The sequence below is a fragment of the Protomyctophum parallelum genome (assembly GCF_964188405.1).
Source record: "Protomyctophum parallelum genome assembly, chromosome: 8".
NCBI classification, from domain to species: domain Eukaryota; kingdom Metazoa; phylum Chordata; class Actinopteri; order Myctophiformes; family Myctophidae; genus Protomyctophum; species Protomyctophum parallelum.
This window is the reverse complement of record NC_139703.1, coordinates 18,034,834-18,053,475: the sequence shown is the minus strand read 5'-3', so window position 1 is coordinate 18,053,475 and position 18,642 is coordinate 18,034,834. Positions and strand designations below refer to the sequence as shown.

The 18,642-nt window shown below is 44.5% G+C and overlaps 1 protein-coding gene across 1 annotated transcript in view; it reads left to right on the top strand.

Moving 5' to 3' along the window:
- Positions 1 to 18,642, top strand: part of snta1 (syntrophin, alpha 1) — a 76,290-nt gene that overhangs the window by 49,023 nt on the left and 8,625 nt on the right. Inside the window, 1 exon segment of the mRNA XM_083771061.1 lies at positions 18,341 to 18,542. Coding sequence (XP_083627187.1) covers positions 18,341 to 18,542 — 202 coding nt within the window.

Here is an 18,642-nt window from a genome sequence, read left to right as displayed (position 1 = left end):
TACATTTACTTAAGTACTGTCCTTAAGCGTATATGGGAGGTATTTGTACTTTACTTGAGTATTTCAATTTCCAGTACTTTTACTTCTACTCCACTACATCTCAGAGGCAAATATTGTACCTTTACTCCAATACAATTATTTGAAAGTTTTAGTTACTAGTTACTTTTTAGATTGTGTCTATATTATTACAAAACATGCATTAACCACTTCAGTCCTATACATTTTGGCTATTTGAAAATAGCCAATCTATCTGCTATTTTCAAAAGATGTTTATACATTTGAAAAGTTGAACATTCTGCACAATGCCAATACTTTTTTGTATTACATTTTGTACATTTTGAATTCCGCACTTTTACTTAAGTAAACATTGCGAGTACTTTCTCCACTAACGCATGTGGCTTTATTCTCGAGAGGTCCACAGTCAGGCTGGATAGTCAAGTCTCCACTCGATTTTCTTTCGACGATTGAATCTTTCTGGCGAAACGACAACTTTTGTCATGATTGAATCTTTGTGGCGAAGGCCTGCAGCAGCTGGCATACAGTTGTACTTACGTGTAGTGTGACAGGTATATACTGTTGTGCGAGTCTATCTCTGCAGCAGCCATCATGGATTCATTTCACACTTTAGTGGGGGAGAGCACGTAACTTTGGGAAAGTGTCATAGTAGCAACTGAAATGGACTTCCTGTGCACTAACTTCCTCTTCAAAATAAGAGCCACATGTAATGAGTAGTCAACACTAGTTTTATTTCTAAGTCTACTTACACAACGTTAACATCACATTTGAGTTCCTTTTGAATGCATACATAACTGTCTCAGCTGTTGCTTCGCAAATGCACCTTGCATGCACCTTGCAAGCTTTAAATTGTAAGAATGTGGCACAAATCTTTGAATATATATTCTTTCAGAGCGAAAGTTTTTAACTCAAATCTTTGCTTCTGGGGTCGTCCCTGGAACAACATATTTTCAGATGGGGGTCGGCGGGCAATTACACCTTGACATGAAAATGTTTGACAAAGACTGACTGGTTCCCAAGTCAGAATGGGTTAAAGCATTCATCAAAATGGCAATATGTGTATTGTGTACCATAACTGTACAGTATATAAGTCAGCGATTGACCTGGACCTACAGTAAATGCACATGCATGTGCACGATTTTCCTAACAAACACAATACAATACATATATTGTACCACACGCACATGCACGCGCACGTTATATATGAAAGTTTATTTTATATACAAACTAAATGACTGAGCCGTGACCAGGCATGTTTTAAACCATATCACTTTGTGTCTGCTGGATATTTTATACACGCAGAGCATTTTGACAAATGCACAATAATATAGGAAAATAAGAAATATATATATATAGTTGGAACAGACATAAATGCATAGATTTATGTATTCCTTATTACCTAACCGTTTTTGTTGTTTTGTTTTGTGTGGAATCATTGTGTGACACTAGTTCCCATATAAATATAAAAATAAACACACGGCCGTTCCACTCATATGGATATGAAGAATCAACTGACTGAGAGAAAACGCTATTATTACTGCTGCTGAATTGGTTAAATTTTCACTAGAAACAGACTGTATCGTATATGAGTGACTGTCTGTCGCAAACGATACAGAGACACCTCCCTGACAATAACACTGAGACAGCTTGTTTATTTTTGGACCACAATGCTTATATGAAACTATTTTAAGAAGACCCCATGTTATTCTCCATAGAGAAATTACTTCCGTGAACCAGGCAGAACCAGGGGATGAGCGAGTGACGTCAGGACTTCGGCACTCTACTATTTGGGGCTATAATTGAACCCATAATAGCATGCACAAAATAGGGATGCCAAGTTGAAAGTGCTTAAAAAACTTGGGACAAATCTGCTGCATAATTGCCAATAGTGAAGTCATAAAATAAGGCAAACTGGCTGGTATATCTAATCACCCCCCAAAAGATATATCAGTCGGCCTATTATACCAAAGTTCACGTTCTTTTCTGTATCACCTCATTAAAACCTTTTCTTCTGGCGTTTCTCTCGTGATGACAGTATAATGATCACTTTGAAAACAAGACCCTCCCCCTGCAGCCCCCCCACTCACTAACTAACCACATTCCTCCAGCTACCTTTTACCCAGTGCTGGGGAAAGAAGTACTCAAATGTTTTGTAAAAAAAAAAAAAAAGGATCAATACTGCAATCCATCCATCCATCTTCAACCGCTTATCCGTAGTCGGGTCGTGGGGGCAACAGCTCCAGACTTCCCTCTCCAGAGCAACATTAGTATAACTTCCTCCTGGGGGATCCCGAGACGTTCCAAGGCCAGTGAGTCGATGTAATCCCTCCATATGTGCCTTGGTCTGCCCCGGGGTCTCCTCCCAGTGGGACGTGCCTCGAGGACCTCCCTAGGGAGACGCCTGAGAGGCATCCTAACCAGATGCCAGAACCACCAAATCAGGCTCCTTTCTAGGCGGAATTCAAGTACAAAAGTATCGGCATCAAAATGTGCTTAAAAGCAGTAAAAGTAATCGTGGTGCCGAATGCCCCATTTTTTCAAGTTTTCAAATGTATACAAATCTTTTTAAAACAGCAGATCTACAAGCTCACAATGCGTCGTGTCGCGACGCATTGTGAGTTTGTAGATCGGCTATTTTCAAATGGCCAAAATGTATATAGGGCTGCATATAAGTTTTCACCGTTTTGTAATGATAAGCAAAATCTACAAAGTAACTAGTAACTAAACTCTTCAAATAAATGTAGTGGAGTAAAAGTGCAATATTTGGAACCAAATTGGAAATTGGAAATACTCAAGTGAAGTACAAATACCAAAAAAAAAGAAAAAGTTAATAAGTAAGTAAATAATAATTAAGTACAGTACTTAAGTAAATGTGCTACACCGCTGGCTTTCCCCCCTTTTGTTTTCAACACCATTATAACCTACTGCTTCTCTCCTCTCCTCTCTCATGGCTCCCATAATATATTCATCTCAAGTGAGTTGTTCAGCTAAAGAGATAAAGACTGTGCTCTTTTAACATGGCTCCACATAGATTTTAATTTCAGATGTTCCCTTTTGATCTGAATACACTGTTGGGCGAGAGAGAGGGTGCCAGAGTGGAGCGCAGCGGTCATGGTGTCGCGCTGCAGAAGAAAGAGTTCATATTTTAGTCTGGGTTTAATTGGGGGAAGCTCATTGAAATCCGTTTGAATTTGCTGATTGGTATTTCAAAATGCAAATATTTTGTCATTAGACAGGTTGTAGTCTCATTAGGAGATAACAGGTCTTTTTTTAATTGTTGTTTTCCCTACTCACATACTGTTAAGCTATAAAAGGATATTGATCAGTCCGCTGTGTGCGTGTGTGTGTGTGTGTGGAGGGGAACTCTGACACAGAGGTTCTCAGTGTTATAGGCTGGGGGACCACCGGCCTTCGGGAATGCTTTGTTGTCTGTCCAGCGGATGCTCAGGATTCTCCTGACCGCTTCACAATAGAGAAAATCCATCATGAATAAATTCTGAATCCAGATATAATCATTAAGGAAAGTTTATGCATGTACTATGTGTGCTACTGTATGTCAACTCTTAGTTTCCATTGCCATCCCATTCAGTTTTTTTATAATATGCGTGCGTGCGTGCGTGCGTGCGTGCGTGCGTGCGTGCGTGCGTGCGTGCGTGCGTGTGTGTGTGAGTTTTAACATTTCAGAAGTAGGATGTTCGTTCAACGACAGTCTGGAAGAGGCATTCCTTACCAACGTCTTAAGGATGCCATTATGAAGCTTGGCTAGAAATGTAAATTACATGTGTTTATATTTGGAAGCTTTGCTAATGTCCACATTTAACTAAATGATGTTTGACGTAATTGGCAGTTGCCATTAATGGAGACGACGTTGCTTCCTGTCTCCTTGAACTGTGTGTGTACGTGCGTGCGTGTGTGACTGTGCGTGTGTGTGTGTGGCATGCACATGCGCACATGCGTGAGAGAGAGAGAGAGAGAAAGAGAGAGTGGAACTTCACTGCTTAGTATGTGGTTCAACACTTTGAAGCACGCACACATGCACGCACGCAGACACACATACACACACACCCACACCATCAGCTCAGTATTTGCAACGATTGTATCAAGTAGATTGCAACAACAACCCCCAAACTGCCAGAGAGTTGCGCTTTCATCTAGCGCGCTAGATGCTAATGCGGGAATCAAAACGAGTTGACATTAGAAATAATTGTCTTTTCCATGGCTTGTGCAACACGCTCTACAATCTTGGCAACATGAAAGACTGGATCGCTGGGCGCCGGGTGGCCAGCTGTCGCATCATTCATCTCGTTAAGTTTCATAATGGGATTATGTTTTTGTAGTATAAGTGCAAACCTTTAGATGTCTCTCTAGTCTAAACATGCCAGAGTTCTGCGGCTTTCTTAAGAAGCACTTCCTTTTCTTGGAGCTGTCATTTATGAGCAATACTGTACGCCAAAAAAAACGTTTGCGCAACTGCTTTGGAACTATAGCTTCACTAGTATACTGGGCATTATAGTACTGGGGGGGGCTTTGGAACTATAGCTTCACTAGCATACTGGGCATTATAGTACTGGGGGGGGGGGGGGTCTTTGGAACTATAGCCTCACTAGTATACTGGGCATTATAGTACTGGGGGGGGGGGGTCTTTGGAACTATAGCTTCACTAGTATACTGGGCATTATAGTACTGGGGGGGGGGGTCTTTGGAACTATAGCTTCACTAGTATACTGGGCATTATAGTACTGGGGGGGTCTTTGGAACTATAGCTTCACTAGTATACTGGGCATTATAGTACTGGGGGGGGGGTCTTTGGAACTATAGCTTCACTAGTATACTGGGCATTATAGTACTGGGGGGGGGGTCTTTGGAACTATAGCTTCACTAGTATACTGGGCATTATAGTACTGGGGGGGGGTCTTTGGAACTATAGCCTCACTAGTATACTGGGCATTATAGTACTGGGGGGTGGGGTCTTTGGAACTATAGCCTCACTAGTATACTGGGCATTATAGTACTGGGGGGGGGGTCTTTGGAACTATAGCTTCACTAGTATACTGGGCATTATAGTACTGGGGGGGGTCTTTGGAACTATAGCTTCTAACTATAGCTTCACTAGTATACTGGGCATTATAGTATTGGGGGGGGGGGTCTTTGGAACTATAGCTTCTAACTATAGCTTCACTAGTATACTGGGCATTATAGTATTGGGGGGGGGGGTCTTTGGAACTATAGCTTCACTAGTATACTGGGCATTATAGTACTGGGGGGGGGGGTCTTTGGAACTATAGCTTCACTAGTATACTGGGCATTATAGTACTGGGGGGGGGGGTCTTTGGAACTATAGCTTCACTAGTATACTGGGCATTATAGTACTGGGGGGGGGGTCTTTGGAACTATAGCTTCACTAGTATACTGGGCATTATAGTACTGGGGGGGGGGTCTTTGGAACTATAGCTTCACTAGTATACTGGGCATTATAGTACTGGGGGGGGGTCTTTGGAACTATAGCTTCACTAGTATACTGGGCATTATAGTACTGGGGGGGGGGGGGTCTTTGGAACTATAGCTTCACTAGTATACTGGGCATTATAGTACTGGGGGGGGGTCTTTGGAACTATAGCTTCACTAGTATACTGGGCATTATAGTACTGGGGGGGGGGGGTCTTTTCTGTCTTTATTTCAATAGGACAGTAAGTAGAGAGTGACAGGAAGCAGGGAAGCGAGGAGAGAGACGGGCAGTGGCGTGCAGCAACGGTCGTCGGGCTCTGGAATCGAACCTGTGGCTGGTGTGTGTCAGGCTGCATTGGAGCCCGTACTGGAACATTGTCTGTATAGGCTATTTCCACTATTTAAAAAAATATATATGTATTTTCTTTACTTTTATTTATTAAAGTCTATTATTAATCAATAATTCGATTAACTGTTGTGTGCACGTGCACGAGCACTTGCGTGTCCCTGCTCTGAAACCTCTCATGCTGTGAGGTTCTCTTCCCCTTCATACCCACTGGCCCATGACGAGGACATTCTAACTGGTGGGGCTCAGCCAAGGGAATGGATTAACGCACAGAACAACAAGGCTCTATTAAACTCCCAAAACCCCATTCCTCTCTCTGTCCTTTTAGGCGTACCAGTTTGCTTAACGGACGGGGGCCTCTTCTGAACCCCTCTCTGCTGCCCATGGGTGCAGGGGCCCTTGATAAATGGGTGCCTCACAGCTTGCGTGCATGCCCACACACACACACACACACCACACACCACATCACTGGCTTAGCCTTTGCAGGGTCAGCCACAACCGTCTCACGATATTGTGCACAAGATGTATAGATTTTGTTCAGATGTAATTAGACCAGGAAGGTTGACCGGCAAATATATCCTGTTGACTTGCAGAGAGCGATCATGGCAGGTAAGAGTAGGCCTCTAAGGGTAGTTACATTTGCAGAAAGCTGACATGCTGTGTATCCGTTTTGCTAAACAATAAATTAATAGAAGAATTAATAAAGGGCGAGGTCGCGCGTCCGCGTCCGTCCGCCATGGGTGACGGCAGACGGCAGACTTCTGGGCGAGCGCTGGCGCTTTGGCATGGGGGTGGGGGGGAGGGTAATTTCAACATTATGGAACAAATTCTGTACTGGCCATATTTAGGCATTTAGCAGACGCTCTTAATCCAGAGCGACTTACATTTAGGCAAGAACAAAAGCATGGGAATACATCACATAAAAGCATTTATCATGAAACATGCGTAAGCTAAGAAGGTAACAGTGGAATATCTATATGATGAAACTATACATACACTATACATAATAAACTATACATATTCACTACTATGCTATACATATGTACTATGGCGTGCTATGACTATATACAATACAATTATAGTGCTGTCTACATAACATGCTATAAGTCTGTGTCAAATGCTATCTAAGCCAACAGAAATGCTATCTAAGGGGTTAGGGTAAGTGCTATGGGCCATGATATGGAGCGTGTCTTGAGTGTACAGAGCTTGAGGTCAGGAATGTCATAACCGGAAGGACGGGTGGGCAAGGACCTGTTCTGACATGTCGGGGACAGGTCAGCTCCATATATGGAGATCTAAGGGTGGCAGCGGGGGTAGTGTATTATTCAGTGTACAGGGTTTGTTGAGGGCTGGGCCTGTTGAGCCAGCTGCCGGGCGTGGCTGCACTAATAACTTTGGGACGGGCCCGTCTAGAGTTTAAATGGACAGGTATAAGTCAAAAGAGAGACGTCGAAGACGAAGGACGGATGGGGAAGGATCAACATATGGAATGTCAGAACAGGTCAGCTCCATATATGGAGATCTATATAGGGTTTGAGGTCATTCTCCATTCCATTTCCTGATGATGTCACATGATGTCACGTGCTCTCTCACTCTCTCCAACCAACACGCTAAACTGACGGGAAATGCACGAAATATTAATATATTATCTAAATATTTAAGAAGTATAGTGAAAATAGCGATCTGCTATTTTCACTAGTTTGGGTCCCAGACGAATATCTAACTTCTGTTTTGGGTCACGGGCTGGATGTTTTGGGAGCCGCTGAGCTTGTAGATTGGCTATTTTCCGCTACCTGCAACAAAGTGTAAATCCATCTAAATTCTAAAAGTATACATTCCGTGAGTTTGTTCAAAGTAGTTCAAGTAGTTATTTTGCTTTTGTCTTTCTGCCCTTTTAAAGTCTGCTCGACACTTTCATCACTTTCAATCACGTAGTACTAGTGTCTCATCTCAAATGAACTGTACAATGATATTCACCAAGCCTAGCGGGAAAATGTCCAAATTGCAATCACAGAGGAGATGTGTTCAGCTGGGGAGTGTTTGGGGGGCAGGGGACTTTGAATGGGAAATGCTCAGAGGGAAAAAAAGATCCACAGACAGACAGAGATGGAATATGAAGAGAGAGAGAGAAAAAATGACCTTTTTAAAACGTTAGTGGAAAAGAATCCTTCCGGTTGAACCAACCTATACCGTTCCACTCCGTTCTTGTCCTGCGGTTCCTGTTCAACTTCTCTTCACTATGTTTGAATTGGGATAATTAACTCTCCCGACACACACTATGCAAAGTAATCAAATATCTGTGCAGCATACGGCGGCGCGGGAATGACTTTGTCTAAGTCTGATTCAGTGTGGCCCCGTGACCTCTCTCTCCTTCCACGTCTACATCTCTCTCTCTCTCTCTCTCACTCACACTCTCTCTCTCTTGCTCTTCCACCATATCTCACTTTCCTCATTCATTCATTCTCTCTCTCTCTCTCTCTCTCTCTCTCATTCTCTTCTTATCCATCTATCCATACGTGTCTCTGGGCTGTCATCGGTCCACCATTTTAATGAGATGAGAGGCCGCAGGGATGATGAACTTATCTACATCACTCAGAGGACTCTGAAAAAAGTGCTTCTCTGTTGGACTAACACTGCCAGTGTTAGTCAGAGACGACGAGGGGGGAAAGAAATCACATTTGTGTGAACTTCTGTCTGATATGAAAACGGGCTCTCTTGATCTTACTTCAACTCCCGTGCTCCTCAGCCAATCAGCTGAGCACATTCCGTGCTCATATTACGGTGCGGACAGACAAGACTGTGCGGAGGGGCTAGCGCCGCTAACAAAATAAGACTAATATTTGGGAGAGGAAATTCCCTGAGTTTGTGGTGGGAGCTCCTTCCCCACTCCTTCCCCACTCCTTCCCAGGAGTCCCTCTGACAGCGGCTTCCAGAGGGACTGCTTCCCAGGAGTCCTTCAGCCTTTGTCCACAATGAAGAGCCGTTTGGCGAGAACCAGAGCCATCCTAATAGAAGAGTTACGATATAGAGGGGGCCGAAACAGAGCGCTCAAGCTCTGTTCATGCAGCCTGAACTGAGACGAGCTGGAGTTTGAAATACAATGTTTTCAACGAGGGCGGCGAAAACAAGAGCTATTTTAAGCATGTGTGCAACATGACAACTGTTTTAAAGTATTGTACAGTAACAACTAAAGTCTCTGTAATGTTTATGTTGTACTATTACTACAAAACAATCTCAAATAAAGGGATTTAAGATCATAAAAGCTGGGCTGTTGTACTTCGGGTCCAGGACTTGTCCCAGTTGCTTGTCCCCATTCTCAATAGAAGTCTTTGTAGGAGAGCCGCCATTGGACTGAAGCCCCATGAAGTGAACGCAGTTTGCGTAACTCTGTCTATGGGTGCGTTCGAAATGCGCACTGGGAATGTGGTCAGTTTGTTGAGTGTGGTGGGCGGTGACGTCACTGAGTGCGTTCAGTATGGTATGCTTCTTTTCTTACTAACAGAGTACAGAGGGTGAACGTGAACACAACCCTCTCATCAGCATTAACTACTAATGTTGGTGCTCCCCAGGGTTGTGTGAGCTCAGCTGTACTTTTCACCCTCTATACTGACAGCTGTCGTATTGAGGAATGCCTGTCTGAATGTCGCACTGACACACCAGACCAATACATTCTAAAATACTCAGATGATACAGTTTTGATCTCTCTCCTAGATAGTTCCAGTGATCCTGGACTGCACCAACACAGAGTAAATAAGGTGGTTGAATGGAGTGATAACAACGCTCTCATCATTAACACAAAAAAGACAGAAGCGATTGTTTTTGGTACACCACCAGAGATACACAGATCCCCCATTACTATTCATGGTGAACCGATCAACCAGGTATGTTCGTACAAATACCTAGGAGTAGTAATAGACCATCTTTTGTCATGGAAAGATCAGATTGATTCAGTGTGTAAGAAAACAAAGCAAAGAATCAACTTCCTTCGCCGTCTAAGATCCTTCGGTGCTAGTAGACGGATTCTTCTTTTGTTTTTCACTTCTGTTAGTGTTCTTCAGTACTGTAGTACCACCTGGTATGGATGTCTGTCTGCAGCCCTAAAGTCACAACTGCTGCAACAACTGAACATTTGTTCAAAGATTGTTGGACAACAACTTCAGAAACTTTATACATCCACATATGATAACAGCATCCTAAGGTTAGCAAGGAATATCACCTCTAATACTAAGCATGTGTTGTATGGAGAATATAGGTTGCTACCTTCAGGAAGGAGATATGGTGTACCAGCATACAATAAGGTCAGACTAAAGAGGTCCTTTGTCTACCAGTCGACCTTGAGGCTTAATCAGGAGATGTAGTAGCCACAGGATAATCTAAGCGGTGGATATTGCTCATGTCTTTATGTATGTAAATTGTCTTGTTCTTTGTGTTTTGTATATGTGTTCTGCATACTTGGCTGCTGTGTCGCAAGACAAATTTCAGTGTGAACTGACAAAGTACTATATCATATCATATCATTATTTACGAACGACCACAGCTGTGACGCATTCACACAAATCACACCGGACAACCCCAGCTTCAGGGTAGGGTCGCTCAGTGCGGGCACTCGGCACACCCGGTGCGCACTGAATAAACGAACGACAAGAGAGCACACCAGTGCGTTCAGGGCGCATTTCCAAACGCACCCTATATCTTACAACGGGGCTCCACCGGGCGCGTTGCGTCTCTGTCGCGTGCGTCAAAAAACGAACCGGGGCAATTTGAATGCAGTCACGCAACGCGGGCAGTGGAGCCACCCTTCATTGATTAAAAAGGGAACATTCCCTGACGGAGACGCGACGCTGACGCGCCCGGTGGAGCCCCGGCGTAAGGATACGTTTGGTGGCAACTATAACTTGAAGTATTATTATGGTCTGTGGAGATTATACCCGGAGACCTTCTCCTGGAAGAAGGTGGTAGCTCAAGGGGAAGGGTCCATCTCAGTTGCATGGTGGTGGGAGATCGTATCGTTCTCTTTGGACGCCCATACTTCCCGAACACGGATGACCTTCATATCGTAGCCTTTAGTCCTATAGTCTCAGGACGTTATGCAAGCTGGCGGTTGTTAACCCATTCTGAACGGGAACCCCTTTTGGTGTTTTAAGCAGTTTGTCATACTTTAGCTATTGAAACATAGCCGATCTACAAGCTCGTAGCGCGGCACTCGGTGTCGTGCTATGAGCTTGTAGATCTGCTATTTCGTTTTTAAATGTGAAAATGTGACCCGAATTTTAGAATATATATCCTTTCAGAGTGAACGTTTTTTAACTCAAATCTTTGCTTCTGGGGGTCCCTGGAAATATATAATATACCAGTTTTTCTTGGAAGCGGTTATGCCAGTGGTGAGCGCACCTCATGGCGTGCTCTGCTCGCACACAAGTAGGCTATGCATGGCCCATTCGTGTGCAAGGTGCACGTTGGCTGCTCGACAGAGTGCATTTCTAGTTACACTAGCATCATAGCATCATACATCATCTTACATTCTGTGCTCAGCCAATCAGCTGAGCACATTCCGTGCTCTCTCTCACACACACACACACACACACACACACACACAGGAAATGGGAGGGTGGAAAGATGTTAATCTATTCATCGCAGTACGAGCACACATGGAACACCACGCATGGGAGTAATGAACAGGACACGCATGCGCTCAAACACATACACGCAGTCACACACGCACGCACGCATGCACACACACACACGACATAATGTGGGTTAGACACCACTGGAAATGTCAGAGCAGATAGAAGAACAAAGAAGTCTCTATCCCTGTGTGGTAATAATAAGCCTATAGTTAGATTTGAGTACGACACACACACATTTAAAGAATGAAACCTCAGGGCATATTGGGGTGTGTGTGTGTGTGTGTGTGTGTGTGTGTGTGTGTGTGTGTGTGTGTGTGTGTGTGTGTGTGTGTGTGTGTGTGTGTGTGTGTGTGTGTGTGTGTGTGTGTGTGTGTGTGTGTGTGTGTGTGTGTGTGTGTGTGTGTGTGAGGGTGTGTGTGTGTGAGGGTGTGTGTGTGTGTGTCCTCCAACATGCACATCGACTTTTAATTGATATTGTTCTCATCGTGTGCAACTGTTTTTTGCGTCGGCGGAATGACATTTCTCGGCCTAACAGAGCATACAGAGTCAACAGCGTGCTTCTGAGGTCACTGTCCAATGAAATGCCATTCCTGGCGCTCCCACGGTAACGCGGGGGGGGGGGGGGGGGGGACTATTGGCTAGGCAACGTCACATGGGGCGTCCAGTTCACCACACCCAGGTGCCCAGCTAGTTGTCTGTCTGTCTGTCTGTCTACCTCTGGAACACTAAACTAAAGGGACACTTGTAAAGAACAATATTTGCCTCTGAGATGTGGTGCCTCAAAATTACAGTAGTTAAGTAAATGTACTTGGTACCACTGGCATTAGGAGCAGTATAGCAGCGTGGCTTGCTTATTTAGCACTAGCACAATGAGGGGGATTGGGTGAATGCAGTTCAACACACCAGCATGTATCCACGGCGGGCGTCTTATATAGTTTAACAACACTGCACTCTGTGATTCGGTGATTCGGAAGCAGGCCGGGGGAACTCAGCAGGAGAAAAGCTTCAGAAAACCGGGGTTAAGTGAATTGTGTGTCAAAAACTGAATCGGCTGGAAATGTGTGGCGGCGAGGATTTGATGTAAAGACTTTAACGAGAAAAGCTTAGTGGCAGATTTTTGCAGAAGCAAAGTATGTGTGCGTGCGCGCACACATACACGGACGTGTGCCCGCACACACACACACACACACACACACACACACACACACACACACACACACAGAAGTAGCTCCACAGGCTGCCAGATAAGCTATAAAGTAATAACAATGCCATCTCAGCTAATTTTAGCTCTGTTAGTCTGTATAGAAGGTTGCCATGGCAACGTTTCTGGTTGAACCCAGCTCAGCTTTTGCTTCTCTCTCTCCAGTGTTGTTTTCGGCAGCAGCACATTTAGATTTTAGTTTTAGTCATTAGTCTCTTGAATAGGTTTAATTTAGTTTTAGTCACATTTTAGTCACCCGGAATGTTTTAGTGTTATTCTAGTTTCAGTCGACTAAATGTCGTAAGATTTTAGTCAACTAAAATGTATTTTGGCGGGCCTTGATGCCGTCGTAATGTCACACAAGTTCACAACGCTGTGACACGTTGTGAGCTTGTAGATTGCTATTTTCAGCATGCAACTAATTGTAAAATGACTTATACTGGGTCTCTTGTCCACCAGTCCCTTCCTAACATTTTAGTCTAGTTTTTATTTGTTGATGAAATTGTCAGTATATTTAGTCATAGTCATAGTCATAGTTTTAGTCGACGAAAACACTGTCTCTCTCCCTCTCTCTTTGTCTGTGTCTCTTGTCTTGTTGTGAGCTTGTAGATCTGTGTCTCTTGTGTCGTTGTGAGCTTGTAGATCTGTGTCTCTTGTGTCGTTGTGAGCTTGTAGATCTGTGTCTCTTGTGTCGTTGTGAGCTTGTAGATCTGTGTCTCTTGTCTCGTTGTGAGCTTGTAGATCTGTGTCTCTTGTGTCGTTGTGAGCTTGTAGATCTGTGTCTCGTTGTGAGCTTGTAGATCTGTGTCTCTTGTCTCGTTGTGAGCTTGTAGATCTGTGTCTCTTGTCTCGTTGTGAGCTTGTAGATCTGTGTCTCTTGTCTCGTGACTTATCTTTTTGTTCTCTCTTCTGCCTAACATTTTAGTCTAGTTTTTATTTGTTAGGGTTTAGGGTTTAGGGTTAAACTATGACTTACATTTAGTCATATTTAGTCTTCATAGCTTTATTCATGTTTTATTCAGTTTTCCTCAGTGTAAAATGGTTTTTGTCGTTGTTTTTGTTTTTTTCGTCATCGTTTTCGACACTGACTAGAAGACACATTTTGTTCTGTGAATATCGTGTGTCCCGAGTGAGACACACACACACACACACACACACGGCATCCAGAACGGATTGGCCCAACGTTGAAGCTGCCACTACTACCCTACTGGCCGAAAGTGGAACTGCAGCACGTTCACGGAGGTGGACGGACGTTCAGTGACGTCATGTGTGTAACGTTGTCTCAACCCTGACCTCAAATTTGAGGTCCGCTGGAAGAGGCTATATTTACTATGCTGGACGTAAACCCCAAGACGGCTGAGAATAGAAAGCAATTTCTCTCTCTCTCTCTCTCTCTCTCTCTCTCTCGTGTGTTCCATCCCTCTAAGACCTCTTGTCCTATCACGTTCTGCACAGAGGAAGTGGTATGACTTAACGCAGTGGTTCCCAAACAGCTGTAAATTATTACTATTTCAAAACATTTAAAAAAAACACATACACATTTTCATGAATTACAAACAAAATGAATCCCCCCCCCCCCTGTAATTTCATGAAGAAAATCTAAGAAATTCCATAAATTTGAAAACAAAGATGTTTAAGAAGTGGTTATTTTCACTATAGTTTGGGTCCAGCGATATAGTGTGTATGTCACGGATTTTTCTATTGGCATTAAAATGACGAATTAAACATTTTAAATAGTCCAGGTAGAAGGCACAATCCACTGTTAATTAGGGTGGCCATAAGCGGGTTAAGAACCATGTGAAGGTTGGAATGTGTGGTATACGACAGGGTAGCCCAGACAACTGTCCAGCCTGCTGGACTAATGCGTGTCTGTGTGACACCATGGAGAGAGACGGAGACAGAGGAAGGAGGGGTCAGAGAGACGGAGACAGAGGAAGGAGGGGTCAGAGACACAGAGACAGAGGAAGGAGGGGTCAGAGAGACGGAGACAGAGGAAGGAGGGGTCAGAGACACAGAGACAGCCCAGGCCGTGGCGTAACGGTCTGGGCACCGGACTGGTAATCCAGTCGCAGTGTGCCGCGGGTTCGACTCCCGAACCCGACACGGCCTTTACTGCATGTCATCCCCCCATCTCTCTCCCGTTTCCTGTCAGCCTACTGTCTGTCCCTTCAAAAATCAATAAAAGGTGTAAGCCGCAAAAAAAAAAAATCTAAAAAAAAAAAAAAGAGACACAGAGACAGAGGAAGGAGGGGTCAGAGAGACGGAGACAGAGGAAGGAGGGGTCAGAGAGACAGAGACAGAGGAAGGAGGGGTCAGAGAGACAGATACAGAGGAAGGAGGGGTCAGAGAGATGGAGACAGAGGAAGGAGGGGTCAGAGAGACAGAGGAAGGAGGGGTCAGAGAGACAGAGACAGAGGAAGGAGGGGTCAGAGAGACAGAGACAGAGGAAGGAGGGGTCAGAGAGACGGAGACAGCGGAAGGAGGGGTCAGAGAGACAGAGGAAGGAGGGGTCAGAGAGACGGAGACAGAGGAAGGAGGGGTCAGAGAGACGGAGACAGAGGAAGGAGGGGTCAGAGAGACAGAGACAGAGGAAGGAGGGGTCAGAGAGACGGAGACAGAGGAAGGAGGGGTCAGAGAGACGGAGACAGAGGAAGGAGGGGTCGGGGCAGAAAGGCATGTGCGACCGACATGCCACTGAGGAGAGCTGCTGCTAGGGAATCACTTTACTTTCACTTCGCTCACAGTGGATCTGCAGCGATTTATTTGACACCTTAACATTTCGTGGTCAGAGAGTTGGCCGTAAACAGACACAAAGTGGAGTTCGTTGTTTTTTTACTACTTTATTTACCCAGGGTAGTAGCTGAGCACAAGTGCTCATTTTCAGTAATATATCTTTTCAACATCTTTTCAATTTTCTACTTTTGGAATTTTGGAAAAAACCCTTGCTGCCAATACGTTTTGTACATTTACTCAAGTAAAATTTGAAAACAGGACTTCTGTTTATATTGTGCTATATTGTTAATGGTTATTTCACTGAACAGGCCACAGGAGAGAGAGAGAGAGAGAGAGAGTATGGAGATGACGCAGAGGTATAATTAACATTACGCTGACTCTGTGGAAATGCCTCTTTAACCCATTTAGGCCTGACGTCGAAATAAATAAAAAGTCTTCTAAATTCTGACAGTTTTCTGAAAAACTCATGTTGCTATGTCAGTCGTTCTCAAACATTTTCATGTCGAGGGCCCCCAAAAATATCTGTAATTGGCCGCCGACTCCCATCTGATAATATGTTGTTCCAGGCAGGAACAAAAGCCCCCAGAAGCAAAGATTTGAGTTAAAAACGTTTGCGCTGAAACAATATATATTCAAAGATTTGTGCCGCATTTTCACGATTTTTCAGACCTATAAGCTCATGCTTGTAGATCTGCTATTTTCCAATAGGTAAAGTATAACATAAAGACCAAAAAGGGGTTCACCGTCCTGAATGGATTAAATAATATTTCTATGGAGTGCATTGAGCCGACGCCATTATCCAAAGTGAACTGTAATGAGGGAGGCGTTGAGTTAAGTGTGCTCTGAGGTGGCAGAGATGGAATGGAACACGTGGCTGTTCAGACATCCACTGTTTGCCACGATCAAACTATAAGTGGTCCTGGTTAAGGGGGGGGGGGGGGGGGGGCATTGTATCAAATTACCACTTGTCAATATATTGCTGATTGTTAACAGCAGAAAGGACAGAATGGAGGGGTGATGGGGTGGGCAACTTTGACAATGCGAGGGCCACTATATTTCCACACTCACGCCAGAGGGCACTATATCTCCACACTCACTCCAGAGGGCCACTATATCTCCACACTCACTCCAGAGGGCCACTATACTGTAGTTCCACACTCACTCCAGAGGGCCACTATACTGTAGTTCCACACTCACTCCAGAGGGCCACTATACTGTAGTTCCACACTCACTCCAGAGGGCCACTATATCTCCGTAGTCTCTGTGACACGTCTAGGGGCCGCAATTGCATTCAAATCTTATCCTAGAAGCTTTGTCATTGGTCGATTTGCCTGTCTACTTCCTGATTGGTTAGCCATTGCGACCAATGACAATTAAAGCTTCTAGGAACATCTTTGTATGCAGATTGCGGCCAAAAAGGTCATTAAAATGTTGAGATAATTTCATTATAGCAGCATTAAGTGAAGTACAGTATACCAAGCTACCAGCCATGGGTCAAGTAGAATGTTGTAAAATGATCGTATCATGAATACATTTGCATTATATTCCACACCGCCCTCTTCCGTAGCATTGCGCTACGCCAGGGTTCCCCAATTAGCGGCCCGCGGGCCATCTGCTCATAGCGCCATCTGCTTGAGAACCACTGATATAGAAACATGAGGTTTTTTTCAGAAAACTGTCATGATTTAGAAGACATTTTGTAGAATCGTTCCCAGGTTATTAATTTGGGTTTGGTGGGACTGGAAGCGCCCCCCTCTGTGTTCTCTTGTCTCCTCTGTCTGGCTGTCCCGTGGCTGCTGCTGCAGCCTGGCCTGCAGAGAGAGAGAGAGAGAGAGAGAGAGAGAGAGAGAGAGAGAGAGAGAGAGGAGTCCTTCCTTCTTCACACTCCCAGTGAAACCAGAGCACTGCAGCGTCGTCCAGCCTTTAGCCTCATACCTTGCCGTGTCCTCTGGGCTATTTTTACCACAACGCTGGTCTCACCAAAACCACTATGTATACCGCAGGCTATACTGGAGCTCCCACTCTGTGTGTGTGTGTGCAGTGTGTGTTATTGTGTGTGTGTGTGTGTGTGTGTGTGTGTGTGTGTGTGTGTGTGTGTGTGTGTGTGTGTGTGTGTGTGTGTGACACGCGCGCACGCTTGGGGTTAACAAAAGTATATAGGGATTATTATATTGTATACACACACATATAGGGTAAATCATAGGTTTGTGTTGCTTATATTTCGTCTTGCCTTCAAACCTTTCTTGCTTACAAGTTTGAGGAAAGCAGAATAAGCTGCTATAGTAACTATGTTTTAATACTGTGGCTGGCGTGGAAATGAGGATGTGACTTTAGGAGTTTTTCCCTCTGCCGTTTTAGAACTGTTGGTAAAAGTTGTCCGTCGTTGCCCCACAGCGCTTATCTCTCTCTCCCATCATAAAACCCCCTGCTACAGCGTACTGCTACTCATGTCCCAATGTCCCCCAGAGGCAATACCGTGTTCACATCTCAAAATACATCCCCTTTCTTCCATCCCCACCCTTTCTCTTCTATACCTCCTCATGTCTCTCTCTCCCCCATCTCTTATCCCATTATCTGCGGGAACCCCTTTTGGTGTTTTAAGCATTATGTTTTACTTTAGCTATTGAAAAATATCAGATCTACAAGCTCGTAGTGCTTGCCGCGCTACGAGCTTGTAGGTCTGCTATTTTTTTAAAGTCTTGAGTGCAAATCTTTGAATATATATTCTTTCAGAACAAACGTTTTAAGTCAAATCTTTGCTTCTGGAGGGGGTCCCTGGAACAACATATTTTCAGATGGGGGAGTCAGCAGCCAAATACATATGATTTTTGGGGGTCCTTGACATGAAATTGTTTCAGCACCACTGACATAGAAACATAGGGGTTTTTCAAGAAAACTGTCAGAATTTGGAAGACATTTTGTAGAATCGTCCTCAGGTCTAAAATGGGTTATCGCGCTTCTCTCTCCCTCCAGTGAAGTACATCAAGGAGATGTCGGCCTTCTTTAAGAACTCGGGCTCCCCGGGGGCGTCCCTCTCCCCCTGGGACTCGCCCCCCTCCACGCCCCAGAGGGGGGCCGACGCTGCCCTCCTTGCCGACGCCAAGGAGCCCCGCAGCCTCCCCCTCAAAATGTGCCAGGTGCTGCGAAAACAGTGCCCTCCAGACACGGAAAACAGGTACTGCCGCCACCACCATCACCAGCATGCAGGTTTCTTGCTTCATCTTTGAACACTTTTTTTAATTTATTTTTTATATTAAAATATTCCGTTCAACTTA